The 21,800-nt window shown below is 44.8% G+C and overlaps 1 protein-coding gene across 6 annotated transcripts; it reads right to left on the bottom strand.

Annotated features, from left to right (window-relative positions):
- Positions 1 to 1,161: 1,161 nt before the first annotated feature.
- PLEKHS1 (pleckstrin homology domain containing S1) lies at positions 1,162 to 21,255 on the bottom strand. 6 transcript variants are annotated; one of them, XM_070432228.1, is made up of 14 exons: positions 21,106 to 21,255; positions 17,751 to 17,870; positions 17,523 to 17,569; positions 15,506 to 15,594; positions 15,287 to 15,393; positions 14,424 to 14,558; positions 12,966 to 13,041; positions 11,937 to 12,059; positions 9,988 to 10,113; positions 8,124 to 8,230; positions 7,453 to 7,659; positions 6,624 to 6,725; positions 5,259 to 5,394; positions 1,162 to 2,960 (listed from the first exon to the last, which is right to left on the bottom strand). In XM_070432228.1, the coding sequence occupies exons 3-14, from the start codon at positions 17,548 to 17,550 to the stop codon at positions 2,781 to 2,783; spliced, it is 1,416 nt and encodes a 471-aa protein (XP_070288329.1). In that variant the 5' UTR covers positions 17,551 to 17,569; positions 17,751 to 17,870; positions 21,106 to 21,255; the 3' UTR covers positions 1,162 to 2,780. The 6 variants fall into 6 exon arrangements, with proteins under 6 accessions (XP_070288329.1, XP_070288332.1, XP_070288333.1 ...); XM_070432231.1 differs by having other exon boundaries at positions 11,937 to 12,056; positions 17,751 to 18,014; XM_070432232.1 differs by having other exon boundaries at positions 7,468 to 7,659; positions 17,751 to 18,014.
- Between the last annotated feature and the right edge of the window lie 545 nt (positions 21,256 to 21,800).

A 21,800-nucleotide genomic window follows, 5' to 3' on the forward strand; every position in this document is an offset into this window, starting at 1 on the left:
ATTCTGGCTCCGTCATGCACTCGCTGTAGCCTTGAGCAAATGTATTGAACTTCTCTGGGCTCGAGCTTCCCCATCCAAAAGAATGGGTGTAGTGATAGCCCTCGTTGTGCAAGGCTGTAGTAGGATTCAGTGGTGTGTGCTCCCTGACTTTGTCATGATGAGCACCACGATCTCTCTCCTCTCTAAACTCCTCTATCATTACACACTATGGTAGTTAATTTTTCTAGTTTTTTATATAGTAGCGTTACTTGGCTCCCAATCATTTTTCTAGTGGTCTCACCCATCCAGAACACTCTTGAGAACCAAGAGGCATACAAATAAACGACTGTACCACCACCACCACCATCAAGATAACTGTGCACCCAAATCAATGTCACAGAAACCCTGTACCAGAAGTGAATGAGCTTTACTCAAGAACCCTCTTATACCCACACTCATAGTGTACGTGTGGCTAGAACAAGCTGCATCATCTGCTTTCCCGGCCTGCAGCATAAACAGAAGCAGTATGGGATCATTGGTGGAAGGGGAAACAGTCCTCCATACGGAATACTTAAAGGGTGTGGTGAAATCATGCCCATCGCCTTGACCCTGAGAAGGAAGGCAAGAACATGTTGACACATTTCAGAAAGATTACAATGAACATAGTTTAAAAATCAGGCTTACAGAATGGTGCCTTCTCAGATGACAGCAGGTAAATGAGACCTTGGCGTGCTCATTTTTTTCTTCCTCATATGTCATAGGCTCTTGTTAAAGAGTTTTAGACCTTATATTTCTTCTGCATCCTCATAACAGCTCATAAGTCAATACTGACTCTCCCGAGAAATCTCTTAATTGTTGGGAAAACAGCTTGTATTTATTATTATTATTTAAATATTTTTATTGATTTCAGAGAGGAAGGGAGAGGGAGAGAGAGATAGCAACATCAGTGATGAGAGAATCATTGTTTGGCTGCTTCCTGCACACCCCCCACTGGGGATCGAGCCTGCAACCTGGCCATGTGCCCTTGACCATAAATCGAACCTGGGACCCTTCAGTCCACAGGCCAACGCTCTATCCACTAAGCTAAACCGGCTAGGGCAAGGCTTATATTTAAAAGGCCCACAGCTTGGTTTTAAGTTAATCAGATTTGACCCTGTCAAAAAAAAAATGCTACCAAAATCATTGATGTGAATATTTTATTTGGAAACATTATCAAAATAGAATAATGCTTTTGAACGAGGCAAATGTGACCTGTTCCCCTCTTGGAAGTTGAACACTCTAGAGCAGCACTGTTTTCTGGAACTTTCCATGAGGATGAACGTATTCTTTGTTGGATAATGCTGTAGCCACCTGCCACATAGGGCTACAGAACATTTCAAAGGTGGCTAGTGCAACCGAGAAACTAAATTTTAACTTTTACCTAATTTTAAATGTAAAAGGCCACATGTGGCTAGTGGCTGCCAACTTAGGCAGGCCAGCTCCAGAGTTCAACCTGTGAGTGCAAAGTTCACTTAAACCTTTCGTTTTCCAGAACCATCTAGCCTGAGTTGATACTGAGAATGAATGGCTCTGAGATCCTGCCAAATCCTTGGCCATTAGGTAAAGATTTCATTAACAGAAAATGAACTGTATTTGAATGTCTCTTCGATGTGCTGAAGGTCTTTTCAAACCTAAATCCAAATACAAAGTGGGGATCAGGACACCTGCTTCTCAGAGCTGGTTTTAGATTCTTGGTTCTGCCACTAGCAGGTGTGAAACTGGGAGCGCCTAAGACAGTAGATCATTAAACGTTCGAGGCCTTGATTTCTTCCCATGCAAAATCACAGCTGGTGAAACATACAGGGTGGGCAACGTAGGTTTACAGTAGGAGTATGCCAAACTCCCAACTGAGTTTATTCTTGTCTTACTATTTATTAATTATTGTACTGTTTTCTATACAAACAATTGTAAACCTACTTTTTGCCCACCCTGTCTTTTCTGAAGCCCCCTGTTGCTCTACCCTGCCCAGGTTAGTCCTTTGGCTCTCTGCCTTTGTTTTCCTACGTATGAAAAAAAGATTGGGTTCTTCTGGCCGTCCAGGATCAATTAGTTAATGCATCAATTAGCTAAGACCTTCCAAACTTAGAAGTGCTAAGTAGTTCTCTTATTTAGAGAGCAAGCAGGTCTTTGCTGGATATGACCTAAAACTGCTTTCACTTCTAACATAGTTTCTGGGTCTTTAAAAAAGCAAGATAATTATTGAATTCTAGAGGCCACTCTGTCTCAGCATTCTGTTTATTTTTCTTTTTTCTTTTCTTCTTTATTGTGTGTGTGTATGTGTGTGTGTGTGTGTGTGTGTGTGTTGCAGTTTGTCTCAGCGTTCTGGACCACAGACATGATGAGTAGCAGGAAGTGTTGGAAAGGCTGAATGATATCACATCTCTCTCGGGATTCTTGCCTTCCCGGAATGAGTATTTCCAACAGCACGTTCCCTAACAAAGAAGGGATTGTGTGGACCGTGACCTCACAGAGCGCACAGCACATTCTCAGTGAGGGAATTACCCAATCTCTGTCTGTGCTGTTTGGAACAAAGTCTGAGATAAGGCTTCCTAGTTTCACTGTGCCCCGTAGTCTTTATCCCACTTGGCCCTCTTCACGCCCCTGACGCAGTTGCCAGCGAGGGCGTAGTTAGTCCCATGTGCAGAGGCAGGTGTGGGAATTCAGAGAGGTGTGCTGGCTTGCCTCGCCTCACACAGCGATAAGTGGCAGAGTCCAGTACGGAGTCCGGGTCCTATCCCCACCCCTTGGGTGGGTCCCACATGTTACTCTCTAGTTCTCTTCTGATGACCCTTTCTAACGGCTGGGCTCCTCTTCAGTGCCCTCTCCAGTTCAGACTTTTCCAATTCAGAAGGTACAACGTCTTGGTATTTTAAGGAGCATGTACAGTCTATAGCGTGGAATTTCTCGGAATTTGGGATCCGGCCTATAGTGAGTTTCACTTTCTAAAACAAAAGAAAGAAAATAATTAAATGACTGAAGATTGTCCTCAGGACTGTTTGTTCTCAGTATGTCCTCATTCGTACCCTTCGAAGCAGGTTTTGAGGAAAAAGTCCTGTGATGAACTACAATCAGAGGAGGGCAGGAGGACTTGTATGTCCAGGTGGAAGGTGGAGTTTTATTGTCTGGCATCCAAGGTCTGGAGCCTTTAGGGCAGATCCTAAATGTCGTCAGTGGTGCCCGATGGGCCCATTTGTACCAAGAATTAAAAAGCCTCTGGATGCTAAAGAACAGAAATGACACCACCAGCCAGAACAAGCCCCTGACAAAATGGGGGGAAAATTGAAGTTTGATGTGTCTCCTGCAAAATCTAGCAACTCCTCCTGTTCCATTGAAAATCTCACATTTTCTCCTCTCACTGACTTTATCCAGATCCACCCCATCCTCCCACATGAGTCCGCTCAAGGAAGGAGGGGCAATCTGCTTCGTTCAGGTGCTTAAAACAATAGCAGCCCTTGGCTTCCCTGCCTTTGCCTCCACATCTCCCCTCTTCCTACTTTCTTTTTCTTCCAGCGGCCAGAACTTTGAATTTTTAAAAAGGACTGGATAGCCATTTTCACATAGAGAAATTGGCCAGGAATGGTAAGGGTGGGGAAGGAAGGGGACTGTTTTGGTCATCCGGATAATCATGCTGGTGAGCACCCCAGATTTCTCAGAAGCATATGGTTGTCCCCCCAGAAAAAGGGGTCAGGCAGATGGAGCACAGGAGGAATGCTGCTGTTCCCTCCCAGGCAGGGGACTCCACAATCCAGAAAGGCAGCCTTGATAACTGCAGTCGGTGGCACCAGGCAAACATCCTTTCCTTGGACCTGCCCCCAGACCAAACTCCTTCTCTTGGCTTTGAAGCTGATGGGTCAGAGCATTGTTTGGTAACTTTCCAAAAGGTTCAGAAGATTCCATTGAACCCCAGGCCCCAGCGTGGGTGTCTGGCAGAGGAAATATTGGTACCTGATTGTTGGACCGGGCCCCTGAAAGCTACCTTTTTTCCACCGCACAAATGCCTACCATAGTCTTTGAAACGCAAGCCCAACACAACCTTCTCTGAGACACCTTTCTGGCCTCCCTCAAATAGATTGACTCCATTCTCCCTTTACACTGCATGGCTCTCTGGTCATCTCAAGGCACACACTGGATCATAGCTAGCACGTAAGATGCCTGAATTATCACTAATCTGTGAGCTCCCTAAGCTCAGGCTGAGGCCTCTTTTGTAGCTCGAGGACCTACAGCCAGCATATGTACATGTTCAATAAATAGCCAGTGAGTGAATGGATGAACGAATGAATGGACAAATGAATCCTTGCTCTCCACTAACTAGTTATGTGTCTTAGACAACTCACACAATCTTACTGGTTTCCCATTTAGATAATAGAAGTGGTACAATCTGTCTAGCCAACAAGGTTACATGTGATATGACCCACAGAATCATAAACTCTCAGAGCTGGAGGAAATTCGAGAGATCATCCTGTACAGTGGTTTGCAAAAAATAAATAAATAAATAAGTAATGGTTTCTTCAAGGAGAGCTAACAGGAAAGTCCAACGTATAAAAAAGATAACTGGTAAATGTAGATTGCTCTGGTTGAAGCTCCATACCTTCCCCTTCCCCTCCTCTCCTGTCATTTTCAGGGGCCAAGGAGCACAGTTGAAAACCAACTCTCCCACGTTGGAGAGAAGAAACTGATACCCAGAGAAGGAAGTGTTTCCCAAGGTCATGTGGCTCGTCAGGAATAAAAACGGACAAGGGAAGGCATGAACAACATGGACACTGTACTAACAGGCAGAACCATGGCTGAGCACTTAATAGGTACCATTCACTGTTGTAAGCACATTAGATATATTATTTCATTTCATTCACCAATAACTAATATTATCACTACATTAGAGAAAATTGAGGCCAAAAAAATGGATTAAAGGACACAGAATGCAAACCCTGAGCCGGTTTGGTTCCGATGCAAGTTCTTTATGCCACATCATGTGTCTGAGGTCCTGACCAGCAATTCAGTCTCCTAGTCCAGTGCTCTCTCCCAAATTACCTCACATGAAAGGGCCCTATTATAACTTTCTGTTATTTACACGTATTATAGGAAGTGTTATTTACAGTCCTTATTCTCTTATTTACACATGGTGGCTGAGGATTGAAGAGTCTCATTTGTGTTCAGCGTATGGTTCAAACTCAATCTAAGACCTTGATCTTGTTCCTTCTGGCACTGACTTGCCCTGGGCAGGGCCGGTCAGCAGGACTCACCTCCTTCTGGATGGACCGGCTGAGAAACAAGGAGGCCTCTTCCAGACTGTGGGGCTTTAGGTCATTCACGGCCAAAATGTGGTCTCCGTGAAAAAATAAGCATCCCAGGCGTGGGGGTCCCTTCCACGCAGCCACACTGCAAGGGGAATACAGCGTCAGACACAAGCATGAGACCACACTCACTGGCAGGACACGGATGGGGACACAGATGGGGTCCCTCACTCTAATCTATCCCATCATTGCTACCGCTAGTTTCGTTAGCTATGTTATACCACATTCAAAGTAATTGAATCCTTTTTCTGTCTGAAATATTCTTTCCTCTTTCCCCACTGTGGGAGCCTTCCCCTTCCCCCAAAGCCTCTACAATGCCCTCCTACGTTCCACTTCCCTTACTCTAATTAATCGTTCCTCTCCCACCCCTGGACTTCTATTGCACTGTGTGAGCACTCACTTATTGTATATTAAAATAAATGCGTTTTATATTTACTTGTTTATGTGGCTTTTTCACCAGAAATATGGCACTAACACCTTTTAAAAAATTGTGTATATCCCCATAACTCCAAGTAAACAAAAGGTGCTCAGTAAGTACATATTCACTGAAAGTGAGCACATAATGATTACACTACGAACATCTAATGAACAAACACTGTAAATGGATTAATGCATGAGAAATCCCAGGCACAGAGAGGGCCACAGTTTTAATCAGGTATTTATTGAGCCTCAGATTGTGGGCGATATGGGAAAAGGCAAGGCTGTGGTTCCTACCCTCTTATAGAACGTGTAAGGCAATTGGTGTGAAACGTTTTATTTACACTGAAGGACTTTCTTCCCTTGTAGAAATGTAATCTTCCATCAGAATGAATTACAAAGTCTTTAAGAGAATTGGAATCAAATGAACTGTGATTATTTCAAGAAAACTCTGTCACGGGATCTGTTGTGTCTGTCCCTGACCAGCAGGTTTTCAGCTGGTGTCTGGAAGTCTAGACCCTGATACATCTTTTCCTTTTAGACCTTAGATTCTTGTCGGCTAAACTAACTTCGTTCATTCACAAATACTCATTGCTCATTCATCGAGATGATATCCTTAGACGTATGTATTCTATCCCACTTTTCCTCACCTTGAAAAAGGTCAGAAATTTGCTCCTTCCTGGACTTTTGGGTCCTCCTAAACCCACCCATCTCCTGCTGACCCTCCCACACAACTATTCCCTTATTTCGGCATCAGTCAAAGACCTGCTACAACAGCAAAAGAACAGTCCAAGCTCTCCAGGCAGTTTTGCCACCTACACTGTTTCAAAGTATGAGTGTTGCCTTCATATCTCCCAGCCGAGTTTATAATCAATAACCCTCCAATCTCCGACCCACCATATCAGTCCTGCAGCTTCTGTGAGACCCAAATAATTGGTGACATCGAGAGGAGAAAGGAACACATTCAGTCTCTCCAAGTGGCTTTCTTCAGGAATGTTACTATGAGAGAAAACATTTGTAAAAGTCAAATTAGGCAACTATCTTTGGCTCTGAACGGTACTTTCTGGCTACACTCTGGCCTCCTACTTAGGAGATGGCCTATTCCAGCTAAAGATCGTCCAACATATTTAGAGAAGAATATGAATTTAAGTTACTGAAAAGTACCCACAGATGCCCTCCCCCACCCCTCTTGGGATGTGGTGGTGAATGGGAGACCATGAGAAGGGAGAAAAAAATGGACTAAATTGATTATATAATTGTCCATATCAGGTCAGTTTGCACACTTCTCCACTGGGAATGAAGAAGATACTGAAAGAGTTAAAATTGAGAACAATCTCATCAAATGCCCTTGGCATCACTACACCTAAATGTCCCCTTCCTTCTCCCCCTACTAGTAGTATAGAACCAGGCCTCTTATGATTTGCATGCCCAAAATTTTAACAGTAAAAGCTGGGTGATATGCCCCCCAGATCAGTGTGATCCAGGGCCTGAGAAGCTAGCCAATGAAGAATCTTTACAAAATATTTGAAAATGCCACCCACCACCCAGGGAGCTCAGCTTCCATCCCTTTTACACACTGTGCTTGGCCACCACGTCAGTGACAAGGGGAAGTGGGTCAGATTCTTGGCTGATTTTTTAGGAATTTCTTTAAAATTAGAATTCTGAGTCAAAAAGGAAGGCTGCCTTGCTCTAAGGGCCCACAAAGTTTGAGAAATTAGAACTTTACTTGATTAATACGGACAATTGCACAACAGTTAGTGAGGTCGACCCCTTTTTGCCATTCATGGTCTGGGCCTCCGTTTTGGCAGGTGGAAGGCAAGAGTCACTCCTGGAACCTTGTTCTTGCAGATGAAGCTCCCTGTTCTGGGCCTCTGGAAGGGCCTGGGATGCCTCTTCGCTACCAGCAGACTCATCGGTTGTCTCTTTGAACCAACTAGAGTATAAGAAGTGAACACAAACGCTTTTTTAGCATATCTATTGACAACGTTCACATTTATGCACCTAACAGTTGTGTGAACATTAACAAGATGTTGAAGTATGTCCAACCATCAACATCACAGTCACAGAATCAAATCCAACCAACTCTCCATCTAAAAGTGGATATGGAGTTAAAATAACCCGTCACCTTGAGAAGGTTGGGAGACAGAAGTGAGAGTGTGAGAGATGTAAATGCAAACTAGAAAATCACTTCCTCAGGAAACAGAAAAAAGTCCCAAGGATGTCATTAATGGTTTTCTGTGGGGAGAGAAGCCAATTCTCACTTTATCTTGTTTTGAGGTTCACTGAATGTGTTGAATTTGGTCTATGGTAATGCTTTTGTATTAACATTTCAATAGTGATTTTCTGTAACCATACATTAGCCCAAACCAATTTTTAAAATATGATAGTTTTACTTACCAGGATTTCATTGACATGTAATGATGCTCAAGTCTCTCAGAGACCTGGTCTGGACTACCAAGGTCACTGGGTTCACCAGATTCATTGGAAGCAATAATATTATCCAACTATAGACAAGAGGAATAAATGTAAGGATGCAAGTCTACCAATAAGCCAGGTGTCCATGATGGCTCGAGGCCCTAAACTTGGAAATGCATCCACCATTGGATGCACAGCGGTGCTCATTCTGAGGGACTGATCCAGTAAAGCTCTGGCAGACTCCGAGTCCATTTTCTTCTCCTGGGTCCCCCATGCTCCTGTCGCAAGTGTTTTATTGGACTAAATTGCTATTGATTTTTCTGTTTCATTGGCAGGCACTTAATGACATGAATTCTTTCCCCCAACCAGTGACACTGTGAAATCATGTCACCTGGCTGGGTCAAAGACTCTGATACAGAGCTGGCCTCAGGCTACTATAATCACAGGTGACCCAAGTTGCTTCAAAAGTCCATAAAGGGTTTTACAGACCCTTGAGAGCTTCTCAACAAACCCCTCAGAACTAAGGCAGTCATTTGGGGTAGTGGTTGTTCAAAACCCTAAGGGCTTTCTATTGCCCACCTAAAAAATGAAGCATCAACCCACAATTGGAAGAATTCATTCCAGTCAAGCCAGTCTTCCCACTACATATCTACCAATGCCCTTCTAGTGCCCATTTTCATGCTGTTTTCTTTACCAGGAATACCCATTTTCTCTTCTGCCTAATGAAGTGTGTTCAGACCTGGCTGAGGTCCCATGGCCCCTCCTGACCACCTCAGCCACTACCAATCTTTCCCTTCTTTGAACTTCTACTTCACAGTTTTGCACTTAATTTTTTTTAAATGGACTTTTAGCTTTCACTTCTTGGTATATATCCAAAGAAATCCAAAACACTAATTCAAAAGAATAAATGCACCCCTGTGTTCATTATAGCATTATTTACAATAGCCAAGATAGCGAAGCAACCCAAGTGCCTGCCCATCATCTACCTCAACTATAGCTCTGGGTCAGTAGTACTAGAAGATAATTTAGGTTCTGCCACTGCCCATCTCAGAGGCCACCACAGCCTCTGTGCTGGCTGCAGAATGAAGTCAACGCCCCATCCTGGTCTGGCTCATTTTTTTTCTGTCATATTCCCTACTATGCCATTCACTCACTCTAAGTTACAGCCAGCTGAACTATTTACTGTGTACCTATCAAGTGGCTTATTGTCTCTGAAGCCTTCCCTGACTCCAGGGGAGAGAAAAACTCTGCTTTTTCTAGTGGTTCCAGAGCTCATTGACCATGCCTCTTGGGTAGCATTGTCATGTGATAACTAGTAGGGCTGTGAGCTCTGAGGGCAGAGAGGTATAAGTTCCATGCCTAGTAGAGCACTGTGACTAGCACACAGAAGGCACTCAGTAGGGGCTTCTAGTAGATCAATAGACTGGTTGATACACACCAAACCATTTATCACCCAAGGACCTGTGTTCATAGTATTGTTTCTTCCCAGAACGCAGAAAGTCTCCCCAAGTCAACCCCCAAGTCCAAATTTTACCTATCAAGTGAAGTCATATGTCATCTCCCTGAAATGTTCCCTTGTCTTCTGTCTGGATGTCAGTCTCCTTGCCTCCCACCCCTTGTGCACTCTGGGCATTTTATAAACATCTTTCTTCAGCATGGAGCCCTTTCATCTTGTATCATGGTTGGTTCCTATTCAACTGGTTGAATAGGAACATTGAGCACATCACTCATGTCTGATTAACTGATTCAGTGTTTTACTTAACCAGCCTAGTGCCTCAGGAACAGTGCAGGGGCTCAGGCAAATATTTGTAGAAGGGATAAACGATTAATAAATGGAAAGGGTTACCTGTAAAAGAATACTTCGAGGACTAATATAATGACTCTCTTCTTCCATATCCTGAGTAGTCTCTGGCAAGAAATCGTGTAGTAGATGAGCTTGTCTGAGTCCTGGAGGACTTTTTTCCATTAAATGCTGAAAAAAGAGATGAAGACAGAATGAATGCTTTGCTTTTTCTTCGCAAGAGAACAGAAGTAAACGCCATGCTTTCTGGGAAAGCCATAAAAATGAATTGGATTGAGAAGATCAGAGGGTCTTCCAAGGTTACATCCAGAATCCTACACAACCTGGAGATGCCTCTTGAGTCTGGGTCACCCCTGACAACGTGAACATATGAGCTCATCTTTCGGGCTTTTCTCTACCATTGGGATCTGTAACTCAAAACAAGTGATTCTCTCAGTGGGTGGCATCCTAAGTCAGCAAGCTCTGCCAAAGTCCCCCACCCCCATCTTTTTTCTAGTTTTCACTCAAGGCATCTGAGAAGGTAATTATTAGTCCAGAGTTAAAACATTGCAAATTTCCTCTTCCTGCTCAATATTTCTCTTTTGTGTTCTGCTCACATACTCCTATTGTTTTCATAGCAATGCAATGTGGTAGTGCTGGTTCATGTGACAGTATGTATTACAGGCTTCAGGGTGATCTAGGTTCAACCAATTACTGCCTTCCCTCCCCAATACATACAAGATACAAGTAGCTGCTTTGCATGGCAGGGAAATAGTTGGTACAATTCAATTCTTCCAAGAGCAATGCCTTAGAGCAGGGGTTTTTAAAAAGACCTGGGATGTTCTCCAAGCAGTCCTTGAAGGGAAGTGATTTAAAAAACATAGATGCATTGAAGTTGTATCCATTTATCCAGCTCCAAGCTCATGGAGCCAGATCATGCTGATCTGGGGATGAAGAAGGGATCTAATTTAATTTCAACAACAACAATAGCAAAAACAACAATAAATCCCAGCAATGCAGATGGTATTCTTAGCTGGAACTCATAAAAACCACTGGATTGAATACATAGTGTGAAAAGGCGAGATGGCCAATAACATTATCTTTGGGGAGAAGGGGTAGCATCATGAGTGGAAAGCAGGAGGCATTTACTGAAAACCGTTAGTCTTCCCAACCCTGTTTCCTGTCACCTTCCCTACAAACACCAAGTGAGGTTTTGGTTTGGTGAGCTTGATAAGCCACAAAAAGCTTTTAAAATAGTTGGAGAGCTTCCAACTAGATAAAAACAGGAGGCTATGCCATATTAAGACGTGTCTGGTCCCCAGGGAGAAGGGGAAGTCCATGGTTACATCTCTAAGGGACAAAATAGTATTTGTGGCAGAAGAAGAAAACACTCAACCCATTTTTTAATAATATCTAAAGCTGGGAAGATCACAAATGCAAGAGAGCTGAGAGGACAATTACAAATCACTTCCAGGGGACAAATGAATTTTTTCTTCAACTAAATTTCATTAGAAATTAAGATGAAATCACACACACACACACACACACACACACACACACACAAGCAAGACTGATTTAGGCAAATGAAGTAAATAAAAATTCTGATTTTGCCTTGAGCACAGATGATATGGCAGGAAATCAAGTGGTGTTTTGGCAACTTTTTGCAGAGATAATCTGTGCCCTCTATGTGTGAAAGGAAGGAAAAGGTTACTAACCAGCCTTTGGTTTAGCTAGGGGAGGTGAAAGTGGGAGCTGGGGGTGGGGGAGTGTTCTTCCAGTATACCCAGATGTATATTGAGGAGCATCCAAAATGAATGAATCCATTTAGAGGTAGGCGGGCAAGCAGTTAGGCTCATCTATAGTATAGCCAACAGACTACATATAGGTTAAGTACTGGGGATAAGAATCGTTCTTATGGTGGGTTAGGAAGGGGTCAAATCCATTGGAGAGACCCTTGAAGCACCAGCGGACTCCCAGCCAGGGCATCCTGAGAGAGGTGAGGCGAGTCCGGTTACCATGTCTGGAAGAGTATTTTTTGATGTGGTGGAGCCGACGGCCTCCGCCGATGTGCTGGAATAACCGAGGAGAGAGCTGGGGTCTGAAGAGGGCCTTTCAGCAGCCAATGAGAGTGTCTCCTGCTTATGAAAAAGGATACTGGAATCAGGGCACGATTGACCTCTTGTCCGGAATGAGGCAACAGCCTGGTCCCTGGGCTCCCTGCCTCTGGTCTTTCACCACTAACATTTATTCCGCTGGCCAGCGTTCTCTCACTAAGACATGGGGTGATCTTGTCTTCCTCCTGTTTCCAAATCCTCAAGGACTCTCAGCATGGCCGCCACACACTCCCCGAACTTCCCTCAACCTGTCTTTTCAGCCCTATGGCTCTCTGCACCCCCTTCCCACCTCTTCGTTCTAATAATTTGAGTCAATTTGTAGAAACACCATGTTTTCCCTTCTGCCTTGGCTTCAGCTTTTGTTGGAAGCACAAAACAACCTAGAAAACATGTTAAAACAATACCTGGAGGCCAATGTTTCATGAATAAAGGTCTGCCCTCCAAAAGGACTTGTGCAAATTACCAAAGGTTCTTTGTTAGGAAGTCAACAAAAAAACTTCAAGTCACTAGCCCTTACATTAGAGAGACATTATATTGAAAATGCAAGGGAAAGGAAAAGCATTGTATAGAAACCACCCTAGACTTAGTCATTCCGAAGGTGGCTGTTATGTACCTGGAATAACAATGAGGGAAAATACTGTTGTTTCGGCTACTATTAAAAAATGTCACAGTTAATTTTCACCCCTCCTACCTCAATAATGGAAATCTGAAGTGCCTCTATTTTAGCGCAAAACACAAAAGAAAATACTTCTTTTGTGATTAATAACCCCCGTTGTTAATCATAAAAATAACAAGGATGTACATTTTCTCATTTATTCCTTGTATTAATGCCAGTTGCCAAGGAGGAGGGGGGAAAAGCTCCCATTGTTTCCTGGTGAAAGGAGGGCTGTGCTCAGGTGCCGTGTCATTTTGTGAGCGATGGAGACTCACCTCTGCATTCGGGCGTGCTGCTTTCAGATCCCGGCAGAATGATGACATGAACGAGACCCAGTCTTTAATCTTCTCCCTGTTGATAGGAATAAACTTGCAGCTGGCACGTGGCAACAGTCGCGCCTTCGCTCCTTTTGAACTGAGGGAGGATTCTTTTGTGAAGGTTGGAACAGGCAGTGGGAGCAGGTACTGGGGAAATAAGGATTTTTTTCTAAGTAGCTTGAATGACCCCCTGGCTCCTTACCTCCTCCACACTCACACGCTAGAATTAACCCTCGTGCCGCCTCTGTGAGGAAAGCTCAGAGAAATGGGAGGGAGAGGGGAAAATGACAGTAGTAATCACAGGGTTCGGAGCTGTTGCTTTGACACTGATTTCTTTTGTGTTCTAAGCAAGCCCGGTACCTGTCGGCACCATTTTTTGTGTAGCCAGCCAGGAGTGCCTCTCTTGATACAATGTGTGTGTTTGTGAAGAATGTGCTTGAAAAGTTCCTATAAATCCCATTTTCTTTTCTGTTGATGCTCTTGACAATGTAGAAGAAAGCTTTTTGCCTCTGGGTGGATCCGAAGCAGATCAAGGCTCCTCCCACTTTGGCTTTAGCATTCGCTGCCCCCTCTGCACGGCTTCCTCCTCCACCTTGGCCTCCCTGTCAAGCAGATAATCATCCACGAAGAACCCACAAGGCACCTTCTTAAAACTGAGGACTCCTGCAGGGACAAGCATAGCCCCCACCCTAATACTGTAGCTTGGACAGATGTCTGTGTAGTGGCTTCTTTTACAGGGGACACATCTGGGGTGATGGTGACTGTTATGGGTTGAATTGTGTGCCCCCCCCAAAAAAAATTCATATATTGAGGTTCCAATTCCCAGGACCTCAGAATATGACCTTATTTGGAAATCAGGTAGGGCTGTTACAGATGTAATTAGCTAAGATGAGGTCATACTGAAGTAAGGCAGTATGCCTGGTGTCATAATAAAAGGGAGAAACTGAACACCAAGACATGCACACAGGGAGGGTGCCACATGAAGACTGAAGTTACGCTCCCAAGAGCCATGGATGTACCAGGAGGCCTGGAACAGGTCTTCCCTGGGGACTTCAGAGTGAGCATGGCCCGAGGCACCTTGATTTGGGACTCAGCCTCCAGAACAGTGAAAATAGACTCTTCCGTTGTTCTGAGCTTCCCCCCACCCCTCCAGTGTGTGTGCCTGGTTATGGCAGTCCTAGGAAAGGAACAGCGTGACTTTTCAAGGGATTTTAACCAATACTGCAATACTGAAGACTGCCAAGGTGGTGTGGAAGGGTGTGGGAGGGGTTCTGTTCTAAGCATGTTTATTGTGCACTGCTTTAAAATGGTTTTGTTTGCTTGCTTGGTGTTTGGCACCTGGGCGACACTGTTATCTGATGACTCACCTTGCTTGGTGTTTGGCACCCGGGCAACACTGTTTACCTGACGACTCACCTGTCGCTGCCGATGAGGAAGTACTCTCTGTCGGTGGTCCTGATGGACATCACCTCATCGGGGTGGCACTTAAACATCTTCTGTACGGTTCGCATTTTTTCATGGCTACTTATGCCAACATCTACACTGGAATTTCTGTTCGATATAGACATAAAGTATCAAACACATACACACACAAAATTAGAAAGAACACTGACTAATGTTTCATGTTAGGATTCAAATGGAGTAAAACTTGAGGTTTGCTTGTTCAATGTTTTAAAAATTACCTAATCATTTTAGAAGATAAGTTTAGATCTGGGTATTCAAATACTTTGTTCAGCATAAAACATAAGTCAAAAATTCCTATTTTACTTGGATCCTTGATCCCACAATTATCATGGTTTCTAATTTTTTGGTACATAGTTCCTTAAAGACAAAAGATTCAATCTCAGTATTTTTTAAAACCTATCTGGGCTTAATGAAATGGTAATTTCATCTGCTCTATCTCATCTATAAATTAAGTGCATCAGTGCCTTTTGTAACTAAATACTAATGAATAATTTACCAACTAGAATGTACAATATGGAATAATTATTTAGCTATCTTCTACTCATATGTTCCCCAGTTTAGCTTCTTTTTGGCAACAAATATTATGCTCCTTTTTAAAAATTGATTCTTTTTTAAAGAGAGGAGGGGAGAGAGAGAAACATCGATGTGAGACTGAACACTGATGGACTGCCTCTTGCAGGGGTAGAGAGCCCACAACCCAGGCATGTGCCCTGACTACTAATCCTTTGGCGCAGGCCTTGCTTCTTTCAACAATGACTTCAATTTCAGTTTGCATGCAACAAAAGTTAAAAACTTTTGCACAATTGGATACGTACCCATCGATTTTAATGGAACCTCGGGGATGATGGTCTTTGTAATAGGAAAGACTAAAGCCCTTCTCCCCACTCCTTGTCAGAACAAAAAACCTCTTTTTCCAAGAAGGCTGAAAAATGAAAACATTTTGCATCTCAGTTAAATCTCAGAGGAAGAGGAAGGGTTGAAAAAATGCTCAGGAGGTTGGTGGGAGGCCTGTCAAAATCCTAGCGAGTACTTACTGCTGTGGAGAAAAGCTGAGGAGGTGGTGACTTAATAAAGTAATCTTGTTTGCAGACTTCATTTTCAGAATAATATGTAAATTGTTTGCCTAATAAAAGAAAGTGAACAGAACTCAGTTTGTTCCCAGTGAGTTTCTAAAAAGAACTGCTTTAGTTGGAAAACATTGTTTACTTCTGGAAAAGTCTTCAAATTATTCAGTTACGGAAAAACAAAACAAAACAAAAAAAACCCCAAAACACGCATCTATAATAGGCCAGGAAAACAAAGGCCCACAGACCAAGTGTGTGACTTTATTCACCCACGGCCGGCGGCGACCTTCATTCAGGTGCCTGCGTTCAGCTCACACCCGCTGGGTCCTCTGTTTCTGAAGCACTTAACTGGCTCTCTAGATGTGAGCAAAGGCTTGTCTCCCTTCCTGCTGATGCACCAGCCACAGGAGCAAGATGATTCTGCCTTGCCCTTTGGCTTAGCAAATGAAAGCAAAATCACCAACTATGAAAAATATGGTGGCAAAAGTGCTTACAGGGGTTTCCAAAATATTGTTTCTTTTTTTAAAAATATATATATATTTTTATTTTTTACAGAGAGGAAGGGAGAGGGATAGAGAGTTAGAAATATCGATGAGAGAGAAACATTGATCAGCTGCCTCCTGCACACCTCCTACTGGGGACGTGCCCACAACCAAGATACATGCCCTTGCCTGGAATAGAACCTGGGACCCTTCAGTCCGCAGGCCAAGGCTCTATCCATTGAGCCAAACCGGTTAGGGCTATTGTTTCTTTTTTTAAAAAATATATTTTTATTGACTTCAGAGAGGAAGGAGAGAGAGTGAGAGAGAGAGAGAGAGAGAGAGAGAGAGAGGGAGGGAGGGAGATATGGAAACATTAATAAAGACAGAGAATCATTGATTGGAAGCCTCCTGCACGGCCCCACACTAGGGATCGAGCCCATAACCTGGGCATGTGACCAGGAATCAAACCCATGAACTCCTGGTTCACAGGTCAAAGCTCAACCACTGAGCCAAGCCAGCCAGGCTTCAGTGTTCCAGTGAAAGTGTTGAAATTATATGCAGTATTGATTTTTTCTATATTTTCCAAACTGTCTACAAGAAATATAAACCACGTTCATTATTTAAAAAACATAACTAAATGTTAAAATAAATAATTGTTCAGCCCAGCTGGTATGGCTCTGTGGTTGAGCATCCACTTATGAACCAGGAGGTCACCGTTTAATTCCTAGTCAGGGCACATACCTGGGTTTCAGGTTTGATCCCCAGTAGGGCGTGCAGGAGGCAGCCAAGCAATGATTCTTTCTCATCACTGATGTTTCTATCTCTCTCTCCCTCTCCCTTCCTCTCTGAAATCTATAAAAATATATTTTTTTAAAAATAATTTTTTTTAAAAGTTTGGTTTTCCTTTCATATCCAGATGATAATTCTAATTTGTTCTTGGTTTGGGGAAAGGCAGCCTTTACTAAAGAATTAGAGCTTTTTTTTTATCCAGTGAAAAGAGAATCTGGGTTAGGTAAGGCAGCTGATGGGACCATTATGCTAGTGTTCAGTGATTCTTGGACAGCTGTCCTCACTCTCCTTCTGCAGCCGCTCCCCAAAGGCCCCCCAAAAAAAGGAAAAGGAAAAAACCTGAAGGAAAAATATAACAAGTTTCAGCTCCTCTAATAATTGTGGGGCCTTGGACAAATTAAGGAAATCTTCCCTAGTCTTTTCTGGGTACAGTTTGTCGTTAGTATCATCTCTAAGCAACAATGGAACATGAAACAAATGGAACAAATTGTCCATGAAAATCAGAAAGTGCCAAGTTTCTAGCTAGAAGAGGTCTTACAAAATAACTAACTGAACCCAATGGCCTCTGCTACATCCTCCAAACCAAGAATCACTGTCCCAGAATGCCACGTGTTATCCCCACTAAAACCATCTTCTGTATCCGGGTTGATTGATGGGAATTGTTCCTCACTTTCAATAAAAGGGTTTTTCCTTCTAAGAGTATGCCCCCTGGGTACCTGGACTCTCCCGAGGTTTGGGTTCCATTGTGGCTGGCTCTTCTCACCTGTCAAAAAGAAGAATTAAGAGCTGTTAGTCCCCAAACAACAGGATGCTTCATGGATTAGCCACTTGATCATCAAGTATCAGGATGGTGCCCATGCATGTGGATGAGATGGGTTATCTGGCGCCTCCCCCACCTGGCTGATGGTAGCCACGGCAATAGGACCTTTCCAAGCAGCGCTCACCAAATGTCAGTTCTGTGGAGATGACTGAAGAAGCTGTCTTCCCTGGACGTTGATCCTGCTCTGACAAGAGAGTTCCACCCTAGCTGGTTTGGCTCAGAGGATAGAGCGTCGGCCTGTAGACTGAAGGGTCCCAGGTTCGATTCCAGTTAAGGGCACATGCCCAGGTTGCAGGCTTGATCCCCAGTAGGGAGTGTGCAGGAGGCAGCTGATCAATGATTCTCTCTCATCATCGATGTTTCCATCTCTCTCACTCTCCCTTCCTCTCTGAAATCAATAAAAAATATCCTATCTAATAAAGTGGTAATATGCAAATTAACCATCACCCCATCGCAAAGATGGCAGTGCCCATAGCCACAAGATGGCAGCTCCCAGTCCTCTCAGCCCTGCCAGAGTCCCCCAGTCCCGGGTGGCTGCTGAGAGTGGGCAGCATGAGCGGCCTGGCGGAATGCTTGCTTTGTCACCGCAGTGATGAGTCAAGCGTTCCACCACAGCCGCAAAGGGCCTCTGGGCAGCGGGGACAGAGCGGCAGGGGTGGGGAGGTTGGGGGTCGGGGGGGGGGGGGGAAAGAATGCTTGCATCGTCGCCCTGGCGACAAGGCAAGTGTTCCGCGCCCAGCCACAGATGGGCCTCTGGGCAGCGGGCGTGGAGCAGCCAGGCCCCACAGAGAGCTACTGGCGCACAGATTCGTGCGCAAGGCTATCAGTTTATACATAAAAAAAAAAAAAGTGTCCCTTGGGGGAAGCAACACCAAGAAGGACAGGGCAAGGGCAGGGTGCTATGGATCAAATCTTGCTGAGAAAGCATTTCTGGCTGAAAGGAAGCCCATGATGAGCCCTTCTCCACACCAGGAACTCACTTTCCCCAGAGGGAACCTACAAGCGAGGACCACGGCATGCTGAAGTTGCCCCAGCCCCCTGCGTGGCCCGTTCCCAAGGCTGCCTGGCTCTGGGGACTGAGGCTGACACGGTGATACTGACCCGGAGAGGAGACTCTTTCCTGGACACTCTGCCAGCAAGGCCATGACCATTGGGGGACCTGAGAGAAGGGGAATCCCACAGGGTAGAGGGCCTCGGGGCAGGTGAGGTTCCTTAGAACAGGAAATCATGGAGGGCCAGTTTTTTACATTGAATTAATGAATCACACCCTAGAAGGAAGCACGGAACAGGGCAGTGTCAGGACAGTTCCAGAAAAATGGAAAGAGGCCAAGGGACTTTTGCTGTCCTTGGTCATGGTGTCATTCCTCCCTCTCCTTCCTCATTTCTCTTTTTCTTAGGCATGAACTCATTCTTTCCTCCTAAGGCATAAATGACTGACAGTCTTTCTTTTTCTAATCCTCACCCAAGGATATTTTTTTTTTGAGAGAGAGAGAGAGTGAAAGGGAGAGAGGAGGAGAGAGAAACATCGATGTGAGAGAGAGACATTGACTGGTTACCTTCTGCACAAGCCCTGACTGGGGCCAGAAAGCAAACCTGCAACCGAGATATGTGCCCTTGGCTGCAAATCAAACCTGGACCCTTTGGTCCGTGAGCCAATGCTCTAACCACTGAACAACCCAAACAGGGCAGAGATGACAGTCTTAAGGTTAAGACCACAAGTTCCCAAAGTCTACTTGAGCTGACTTGTCAGAAACATGAGAGAGCTATTTGGAGACCAGTGGGTTTTTCTGGATGCTGAGCTCACAGCTTCCAGGACCAGAGAAAAGTTTTTCCACTGTGGAGGGATCCCTCTATACTAACAATAATGATTACGTGAACAAATAAACACACAGCAAGTGAAATAACCACTAAGACCTTTCTGGTGTCTTAAGGCATCTCTCGAAGAATTGTTGCCCGTGGCCCCCGCCGGTGTAAGGGTGCACTTCGCTCTGTGCAATGAGCTGGAATGCCTGAGGCCAAACCCTCCATTCCCTGGAAGAGCAATTCTGTATGAGGAAGAGCAATATAACATACCTACGTTTTGTCCAACTCCCCCAAAACATGGACATTTAAAAAATTTACCCCTGAGATTTTGCAACAAACCCATTAGGTTCTTTCCAATTTTAGGGATTTCACTGCCTAAGCAGAAGTGGGACCAGTGGTTTTCAGCCCCTCACCCTTCCTTTCATCCATACGTGGAACTTGGCCAACCCTCCCACTGGGCATTTAGCCTAGTGAGTGTTAGAGTTCAAAGATCAGATGACAGGACTGCACAGGAGCAATTAGCTGAGAGCGAGATATTTTCAAGCAGTGTGTTTACAGCAAGCTCTTGGCTTAAAAAGCCAATAATCTTTTATTTTCTTGATCAAACAATGATTCATAGAGCCTTTATGGATTATAAATGTTGCATACACTGTTGCTTTGGTGTCTCGGAACTCGTCCTAGAAGGTAGCTCCTTTTACAAATGAAGACCTGCATTTGATAGAAGAGCCAGGTCGTAGGCTCCCAGCAGAGCCTACACCGCACCACACCGATGCTCACTCACAGACACTCTCGACAACATTCCTCTCCCTGCACACTATGGATGCAAGAGAGCTCGGAAGGACATTTCCAGTCTTCATGCCTGTGGAAGGCTCCACAAGTCAAGCCTAGGGGCCGCTGCTCCCTCTTTTCTCCACCCACCATAAAAGGAGGTGGCCGATGAGGCAGTAGGGTGTGGTGGGTTAGAGTGCTAACTCTAGAACCTGGATTTAAATACATCTCCATCTGTGTGAGAGATGTGATCTTGGGCACATTATACCACCTCTCCATACCCCCATTTCTTCATCTATAAAATGAAAATGAAATATTACCACCCTCATAGGATTGCTGTCAGCACCGCTTGAGATAAGCTAGCGAGGAGCGTTCAGTATCGAATAGGTGCTCAATAAATGCTACTTGTTAAGTCCTTTGTAGCTCAGATATTCCATAATTCTATGACTGTTTAATAATGACTAGCATTTATTGAGTACTTATTACATTCCAGGCACTTCTAATGGAAATTTGTATAATGGATTTCATACATATGTCTATAATGGATTTCATATGTATACATAAATTAGATTTTGTATATATAATATAGAATTTATAGAGATAATATGAAATATCTATACTAATAATATCCTAGGGTCGTCACAACCAGACGGGTTGACCGAACACCAGGAAGTTCATGGAGCACCTCTAGGTCCCTCCCCCCACCCCCCAGGCTCCCATTGCTAGATGGCCCATGGGGAACCAAGGGGAACCAGGCTGGGTGATAGCAGAGCAGGACTGCGGACTGGTGAGCGGGCAAAGGCAGATCTCCTGGTCCCTCCCCCCAGCTGGCAGGCTCCAGTCGATCCTGTTTCTTCTGAAAGAAACGTGGTGCCTCCACTGCGCAGCCTCCCAGGATGCGGACTCACCTCTGTGAGAGGCTCCGGAGGGGAGACTTCAACAAAGACTTCAGCACCTGCAGTGACCCTCAGCCTTCACTGCTGGGAGGTGGACGGAGAGCATCAGCTTTAAAGCACAAACACCCTCCTCGGAAAAAACCACCACCTGCCTACTCCAGAGCTGCTGCCCTGTCTGCAGGAAACTGCACATGCACCTCCCTGTGGGATGGGCAGGGCCAGAGCCTGAGTTGAGTGGCTCTGTGATGGGGGAGGGGCCGAGCCAGGCGGCAGGGCCAGTGCAGGGATGGAGGGAGAGAGGGCGGGGCAGGAGCAAGGGGGCAGCCCTGGTTATAAGTAATATCCTTATCTCCGTTTTCTAACTGGAACAACTAATCCACAAGGAGACAGAGAAGTGGCCCAGGAGAAAGGGGAGCAGCCCTACCCACCAGCGCCCTCCCACTCTGCCAGCTGAACACCCTCAGGACTTCCCTGGTGCTGACCCTGGTGCTCATGGGAAGCTTAACAAGTGTCCCCAGGATTGTAAACACTCACTGTGCTGGGTGACATAGGAGGAAATCCGAGACTGGCACCCAACACCAGAGACAGGCACCCAACACCCAGAGACAGGCACCCAACACCTGGAGACTGGCACCCAACACCCGGAGACAGGCACCCAACACCCAGAGACTGGCACCCAACACCCGGAGACTGGCACCCACCACCCG

Source organism: Myotis yumanensis, unplaced genomic scaffold (genome assembly GCF_028538775.1).
Source record: "Myotis yumanensis isolate MYYU_CA2020_CCGP unplaced genomic scaffold, mMyoYum1.0.hap1 SCAF_13, whole genome shotgun sequence".
Taxonomy (NCBI): domain Eukaryota; kingdom Metazoa; phylum Chordata; class Mammalia; order Chiroptera; family Vespertilionidae; genus Myotis; species Myotis yumanensis.